Source organism: Amphibalanus amphitrite, unplaced genomic scaffold, assembly GCF_019059575.1.
Source record: "Amphibalanus amphitrite isolate SeventyFive unplaced genomic scaffold, NRLGWU_Aamphi_draft 000210F_arrow, whole genome shotgun sequence".
Lineage (NCBI taxonomy): Eukaryota > Metazoa > Arthropoda > Thecostraca > Balanomorpha > Balanidae > Amphibalanus > Amphibalanus amphitrite.
In genome coordinates, this window is record NW_024881705.1 from 57,302 (window position 1) to 65,926 (window position 8,625).

General features: G+C 49.3%; 1 protein-coding gene across 2 annotated transcripts in view; it reads left to right on the plus strand.

Moving 5' to 3' along the window:
- The window catches only part of LOC122385161 (zinc finger homeobox protein 3-like), a 56,265-nt gene extending 51,606 nt beyond the window's left edge, over positions 1 to 4,659 (plus strand). For both annotated transcript variants that reach the window (XM_043373235.1, XM_043373234.1), the window contains exons 8-9: positions 1,421 to 1,543; positions 2,307 to 4,659. In XM_043373235.1, the coding sequence (XP_043229170.1) occupies positions 1,421 to 1,543; positions 2,307 to 2,399 (216 nt within the window). In that variant the 3' untranslated portion in view covers positions 2,400 to 4,659. The remainder of the gene's footprint in view (positions 1 to 1,420; positions 1,544 to 2,306) is intronic.
- The last annotated feature ends 3,966 nt before the right edge of the window (positions 4,660 to 8,625 follow it).

Consider the following 8,625-nt stretch of genomic DNA (forward strand, 5'->3'; position numbering starts at 1 on the left):
GAGGGAGGTAGCCGTGAGCCGACACCCCGCCGCGCTGGTTGTGGGTGTGAAGGTGGTCACTGCGGCTTCCGGGTCCGACAGGGTCACCTGCCAGCCTCTGAGGCCACAGGAGATGGAGAAAGCTGGTGGGAGACAGCCTCGGGTTAAAAAAAGAGCAACACTCACGTGAAGGAGGACGAATAGTGAAAAACGCGCATCGAATATATGTAAAATGGAGAGCATCAACACCGAAGGCACATATGCTCACTAAAATTAAATGAGCTGGCACCTGACACCAAACATTTGTCATGAAGCTGTCATCGTAAATCACTTTGTCATCTTCCAAACAGCAGCGAAGAACTCTGGATGTCACCCTGCCACTTTGATGTATGCCATCCCGCCAGGCGTGTCCCGAGCAGTGCATCATTCACCCTGATAATTGCTGCTCCCCGAGAGCAGAAATAAATGAGAGCGACGCTGCTCGTCTAAACAGAAACCCGTCTTCCAGGAATGTTAAAAATAGTCTAGCAATCGAAACACGTCCGATGCCAGGTGTCTATCGGCGGACTACTGGATCTCACCCTCAGTAAATATTGAGAGTGATCAACATCGATCACGATACAAAGTGGTTTATAAAATTTCACAAAAATAGAAATATTGTGCTTTCAAGGAAAGCATCAGAAGTACTAGTATATTCATAGATCGGTCCATACCACTCTGTATGGACCCATGAACACCTGAAGTACAACAGTGATGAGTGCTCGATGACAGAAAAAAGGATCATCATTTCTCATATGTGACACGCCACATTGCTTTTTATTTTATCTATTTTTTATCTTCTCAGTTGACGCCGTCCCAGTCATGTGACGCGTCACGTGACATATCAGCCCAGCAACAGGTGGCGTGGTGATGGGGCCCATGTGCCGCTCCATATACCCAATTTACCGGGACGAAATTTCATGGGCACTGTTTGCAATAAACAATCTCCACCGTGATTGGAAAGCCTGGGCGTCCACTTGATTACGCATGCATGAGTGAAGCGGTGTTTCATCATCAATTTACGGCCGGCCAAAGAGGCGCGATAAGCGCAGCTCCACGGTAACTTATCGACGAATTGGCGATGAATTGGAAAATAGGCTATCGCTGCCAGCAGTGTGGCAGCGTGAGCCGGCGCAACAAGGCGCTGAGACCCACCAGAACAAAGGATGATAACACTGAGCATAATGCCGCCATCTCTGGACTTATGTTGATAGGCATATTTTTTATAAAAAGGCGTGGAAATATATGAAAAGTGAAAACTGGATACAGGGGTGTATCTGCCACGCACAACAACAATAAATGAGACGTCAAATGTCCAGATAAGTCAGACCGTGACGGTCCGGCTTATCCATACATTTGGCTCAAACATTGATCTAAGCTGTCTATTTCTTTATGTCCACAGGACGCTCGTTCTGAGGCGGCCAGCTCGGAGACCAGTGTGCGGGACGCAGAGGTCAAGGACGTGACCTCTCCCGGGTCAGCCGTGCCCAACGGCACGCCCACTGTCACAGTGGAGACGACCAACGTAAGTTAGAGAGTGTCGGGTTCGCTGGGGACCCACCAGTTTCCCAGTTCCGTGTCCCTAACTTGCTCTTCATCCATCCGCACAAAAAAAAAAAATTGTGAATACCGATATATCAGAGGTAGCTATTCACTAGAGTTCAATTTAGCCCCAGCTAGCTCTATACGGCTTCCTTCGTCCGATCGCCTACGTTCCCCCGTACGCAAGTCGAGACGTAAACACGATATTAATCAGCTATTTCAGCGGCGTCGCCGCCCGCCTGCAATTGCCGCTTTGTGGGCTGCGGCTGTGTGGCACCTCGGGCTACGTACAAATGGGAGTGGCAGCCTCCCCTGAATGCTCGCCCAATGGCGCTAAATGCAGCGAGTCGGCCAGTCACGCGCTGGTAAAGCCCGGGCTGGGGAGATCAGGGGGAAAGCGAGATTGAAATGTGAAAGGGTGCGTGATGTAGAACGGGAATAATGTTTGATACGATGTGTGGTGTGGGCTACCCTTTGGAGTAAGTGATGTAAAGGAAATGGTTTTCCATATTCCAACAATGTAAAATGCTGTAAAATGTTGGAATATGACAATGAAAAGGTTCAAAGGTACCGGCAAACCGCTCTTTTTGTCGGCGCTTATTTCACAACAATTTAGCTAACAAAGCTCGATGTTTCAACCTTCCCCTCGCGACGCGTTTTCGAACATGTTTTATTGCATAAAAGGCAGTCCTAATATAGTGTCTCAATGTCCCTGCATCTCTAACTCTGTCTTCCACGCTCCACAGGGGTCGCCCGACAGTCTGACCTCTCCGGTGCTGAAGGTGCCGGCACCGGACCGGCTCAACGGTAGTGCCAGTGCGGTGGCGCAGAGGAGCTGAAGACCGCCCTCCGCTCACTCTACTGCCGCCGCTGCCGGTCACCCCTCTGAACTGCTGCTACGTGTAGGAGCGGCGGGCCTCCTCTGCTCCCAGTGGGAGGTCGTACCGCGCTCCGCGGCAGACCCACTCACCCTCAGTGCCCGGCGCGGAGTATGTCAGAGCCGTGAACTCGCTCAGTGGTGGGGTAAATGTCAGAGCGGGGGTGGCTACTCGACTCTCCTGCCATAGGTGCCAGGGGACGCGCCGACCATTGCCCGTATTCCAAGACGGGGTGGAAGAGCTCGGCACTGCCGCTCTGATGTCAATCTCGAGCGGGCCGCCATCAGGGGCACCTGGATACTCCCCGGTAAGATGAACAGATTGGCAGAAATGTGGCCGCTGACAGAACTGGAGACGTTCCCAAGAAGATTCGAGGAAATTCGGGCTATGCTTACTATCTCCAAGCGGCTCCGGGCGACTGGAGACAGTTGGAGGTGGCTGGAAGAGTGTCTTCTCGGCCCGGGAGGACTCGGATGTTCTCAGCGAGTGGTCACATTTGACACGCTCCGGCGGCGTTAGCTCAGGAGCTGCTGTGCCTTGCTGAGCTCCGCCATCACATCACCGTAGCTCTCTGCCATAGCTCCATCGTAGCTCCGCAGTAGCTCCATCCGAGCTCCGCCGGCGCCAAAGCGAGGCGAGATGTCGCAGCTATTAGCTCTCAGCGCGCCTGCAGGGAGCTCAGTGGGGGTAGAGGACATAGCCTGTCGACCGTGGGGATCGGTGGGTTACGTGAGGCGGCCTGCTGTTACTCTGATGGGAGCGGTGACGGGACGGGACGAGAGCCCAGTGTTGTGTCACCGTCACAGCGGGGTCAGGTGCAATCAGTTGGAAACTGTGATGTTAAGGATGCATGAATTACCCTACGTTGGAGGGGAATGCTAATCCGCGGTGTTCGCCCCGGGATTTAGAGTTATCGGCATGAGGCGTGCATTGCTGAAAATTGGTGCCAAGTGACCTGCAAAAGGGTGACATTTCAATCATCAACCGAACGACGCGATTGTGCTAAAGGTTAAGTGGCGTGGCGTGCCATTCCAAAAGACAAACTCTGAGAGGTCACTAAAAGCTCCCATTCTTGATCGGCGAAAGTGCATGGCGCCATTCTTAGAAATTTCCAAACCCATCGTATATGTTTGTGCGATGGCCCGGCCGGCAAACCTTTAAAATCAGCATAAGGCTAACAGGTTCTCTAACATTGGCTTAATATCAAGACGACTTGACATGATCAATGATAAATACTGATAGAGAAACGCGGTTTCTCTCAGACATAAGTAATAGGCAGAGTACTTTCCCATTTATTATGACACGTTATTATTGTCTCTAATGGAACAATTTCACCTCGTTAATAATAATCAACTTCTGTAAGATGGATTAGGTAAGATGATATGAACGTAGGTTATGTATAGGTATGACATTGCTGGCCTGAGAAGGGATTTGAACTTCCCCGCAACTTACCACGTGCTATCAAGCTAACGGAAGGGATTAAGTGTTGCCAAGTGATCGATTTGGTTTATTGTGATCGTTCATTCATTAAGAAGCACATATGTTTGTTTGCTCTGTGGGTTTGTCCCCCATCCACCCCATGTGAATTTGTGTATCTGGCAAGCATTTTTCTAATATGACTAACTGTTTTGTTTGCTTCACATGATTGTTGAATTTTAACCAGCTTTGTCTACAAACTAGGGTTTGAAACATTTGCCCGTTTTAGTTTTCCGTGTAGTTCGCAACATCTGGTAATGTTCCCACAAGGTCACAGCCTCCTGCTTTTGGAATAGCATTTTGTTTTTGTTATGCGATATAATTGACCTGTTTTACCGGGCCATGTGTTATAAACTAATAAAGCTGTTTTCAGAATTTTTCACACAAATGCTGAGTGTCTGAGGGTATCAACCGTCCATTTTCTATCCTACAATCTACGGCGTGAATGCTTCAACTCCGGGCATGCTGCTTCTCTTCGTAGAACGGAGGGCCGGGACGTCTGCAAACTCCAAAGTCTCTGCCGATTGTCGAACTAGCCGCGAACGCTGCCTGCTCGTTATGGCATACCGAACGTACCAAACATTCCATCGCCGCCGAACGGCTCGTATATTCGGCGCCGGCATTGTCGCGCTAGTGTGTGTGTTTACAGTGGCGTCGAGACGGCACAAACAAAGTGTGATGAACGCTGCACTTTCCAGAGGAGAGGAAACATTATACCGGAAATACATGACGGCAAGTGATGGTTAATCATGTGCGACAAAAGAGATAGGCGCACACGTTTATCGAATGTTATTTTGTTATTTACCAATGAAGAATATCACCGGAATAGCAATCGACTATCGCCGATGAGCCCGATGAGGTCACTGCAACGAATCTCCACATGCATCAATGCATAACTCATTCTAAACTCATCAAACGCCTATATCTAATAGCATCTACTCAATGTACGGAATTTAATACGCCAATGTCGTATGAAATACTACCTCCGCACTCGAGCGGCCAATGACAGCAATAATGGCTCGGAGGGCGACCCATTTCGGCTGGCGGCAGTACGTGAGAAGGCCCGTGAAATGCGGGTGATGACCTCTTAGCTAGAACACCAAACAGCCGCTGCCAGTTCCGGCACAGAACCAGGCCGATCGGTCTATTGTGAGATCGGTGAGCAGTGAGTTAGCACTCACGGTTATATCAACTCAACTCGAATGTAACGGTGGGACATCACTTCAGGGCAGACAATTCTCGAACTCCTGCGAGTATTTGTTTACTGGGTTTGCCTGCTAACAAATAGATTGTTGATTAATAATTCGCCGTGTTACGCCGGCAGAGAGTCTTCAATTTCTTAGTTACATAATTCAGTTGCTGAAGTTTGGGAGGAAGACCTTGTTTTCGTCAACACCAATAAACGACACTCACACTACTGCAGTTCGGAATGAAATTTAAAACCCAAGCAAGCATCAATGGCAACGCAGATGAGCTCACAAACAGTGCCCAAATGAACATGCCTGGAATACGCCTACACAGATCGAATACAGACTGAACCATGGTTCCTTGCGCGCCCTTTGTGGTACGGTGACAGCGGAAAGCCTTTTGGTTCTTCTTTCAATTGGAAACTGGGCTGTTTGTGCCGTTATTTTTCATCTAGTGCCGGGCATTTAGCCCATAAATAGTCGGTTACTTCGACATCAGCACCTCCAACGCTTTGGGCGGCAGCGGATTTACCGCATCGCTTCACCAAAGCCAAACACAAAGAACGTTTATCGCTTCAGGATCGATGGAAATGGTGGATCTTCTTGCACAAATCAACGTGTAAGCTAAAAATGGAAAACAACGTGCCGTGGCACCTTGCTGCGATAGGCGAATACAACAAGCCAATGTCCTTCGTTTACACGATAAACAAAATGATTGGCATTTATCAAAATGTTCGTAATCCATCAACAAGAAGGAATGATGAGGACTAGGCAACAAACAGCCGCCTACTTATTTGCCAAGTTGCCAACATGATTCACTTCGCCAGCAATATCAAGCTGGGAATTGAATAACATCGGTTCTTTCAATTGATGGAGCGGGGCATGGCACAGCATTCACAGCAACCAGCCCTTTACACATTTTTGTCATTCAATACATCAATGACAATAGGAATGTCTGTGTAAAGGCTGATTTACGTCATATGCAGCAGTTTGACAGTCTGTATAAAAGTATGAAATTATCGGAAAACACCATCAGACCCTGAAGCGGTCGGCGGAAAATGGTCTCTCATCGTTCTTGGTCAAGTTTCACGGCGAAGTTCAATAGATGGATGGATCTATTCAGCAGTTGATCCATGATGACCCGCCCACCGGAGGCCGAGGAACCGGTCGGGCACACGCCACGGCGACACGGAAACTGTGGCGAGCACGCTCCGACCAGAAAACGATAGAGGAGGTCCCACTCTGGGACACTGAGTTGGCAGACTAGAACCATTCGTGACATGGCCCGATGTGTTAGAAGTTGGATACTTATAGCCAAAACTACACGACACGCTATGCCACGCCCAGCACAGTCGCACGGATAGCAGAAACCTTTACATGGAGGCTATGATTGGGTACCATTTACAGCCAATGGGGACCAGTATAACGCCTTTTGGGGCGATTAACGGAGCGAGCGAGAGGGTGGGCCTTGCACGTGCGAAATTTCGAGGGGGTACCTCCAACTGACTTGTGCACGGCACCCTACTAACCGGTCTCTAGCGATGTGCCAAATTTGAGCACAATCGGCTCAGCCGTTCTCGAGATCTGGAAGCGGCACCCGGCACGTGCGCACGTGCAAAATGGGTCCCAACTGACTTGTGCACGGCACCCTACTAATTGGTCCCTAACCGTGTACCAAATTTGAGCGCCATCGGTCCAGCCGTTCTCGAGATCTGGAAACGACCCCTGCACGTGCGCACGTGCAGCAGCACCCCAACTCTGGCACATGGATATGCAGTGCCTAGTGGGTGCCTATCTACATGCCAACTTTCAGCGCAATCGGCCAAGTAGTTACCGAGATATTGCAACAATTACAAAAGTGACACCTCTTCGTTTTGCACGTGGCACGTGCATAAGGGGTCACCCACATGCATCGGGAATAGTCCAATACTTGGTAGAAGGAATGAAGCTATCCTACAAAAATTACCGCATGTAAATCGGTCAAGTGGTTACTGAGATATAAGCGTCGCAGAATCGTGACCACGGCCGGCCGCTCATACTCAGAAATTTCCGTTATTCTACGTGAGACTCCGCTCGCTTCGCTCGCTCCGTAACCAGTATAACGCCTTTTGGGGCGACTAACGGAGCGAGCGAGAGGGTGGGCCTTGCACGTGCGAAATTGCGAGGGGGTACCTCCAACTGACTTGTGCATGGCATCCTACTAACCGGTCTCTAGCGATGTGCCAAACTTGGGCACAATCGGCCCAGCCGTTCTCGAGATCTGGAAGCGGCACCCTGCACGTGCGCACGTGCAAAATGGGTCCCAACTGACTTGTGCACGGCACCCTACTAACCGGTCCCTAACTGTGTACCAAATTTGAGGGTAATTGGTCGAGCCGTTCTCGAGATCTGGAAACGACCCCTGCACGTGCGCACGTGCAGCAGCGCCCCAACTCTAGCACATGGATATGCAGTGCCTACTGCCCTGGGTGCCTACCTACATGCCAACTTTCAGCGCAATCGGCCAAGTAGTTACCGAGATATTGCAACAATTACAAAACGGACACCTCTTCGTTTTGCACGTGGCACGTGCATAAGGGGTCACCCACATGCATCAGGAATAGTCCAATGCTTGGTAGAAGGAACGAAGCTACCCTACAAAAATTACCGCGTGTAAATCGGTCAAGTGGTTGCTGAGATATAAGCCTCGCAAAAGCGTGACCACGGCCGGCCAGGCCGGCCGGCCGCTCATACTCAGAAATTTCCGTTAAAGGTAGTGTGCCACCTTTGAAAGATTTCCCATTTTATTTTTCCTAGGATAAGAAGCTTCTGTTTTTACCTAATATCGCAAAAAAAAATCAAAAATGGGCCTGGAATAGTGCCTTTTTCGCCTAAAAGTTTTTCGGTTTTTAGATATGTATAACAACTGTAGTGGGCTCACCTGCAAACAGGCGTCGGGCAACAATCGCGAATGCGGCGCACTTGTGACAATAAGCAAAGGTCATTATAGTGTTACGACCATACGACGTACGGGAATGAGTTATCAGCTGTCTAATCGTAGACAACACAATGTCGAGCCTTAAACTGTAAGCCCGTATTGGTATTGTTTCTTTTATTTGGCTGTCGAACATTATTTATGGTTTGAAATATGATTTTATGTAAAATAATTGATATGAAAGAGCCGTCTTATAAGTTATGACCCCATTTCACCACACGCAAGTGGCAGAAATGACAATGATCAGCTGACGCATTTTTCTTGGCCGAAGTCAGAGCGCGCGGCCCGACGCACCACGCGTATTTGGAAATTCCGACCTCGACGAGCATCAGAAGCCACCTAACAGGCGTGTTCGAAACCGCAGGAGATGATGATGAACGGGTTTATCGAAACTTGATTGGATGAGCATATCGGTAATAGCGATTTCAGTGTGTGCATTTATTGTTCATAGTGGTGTGAAATGTGGTTGGGGTACGACCGACAACCCGTCGGGGCGAATTTCGCACTGGGGTACTTAAAATTTGAAGAATTTAAGACGTTTCCATGAGTT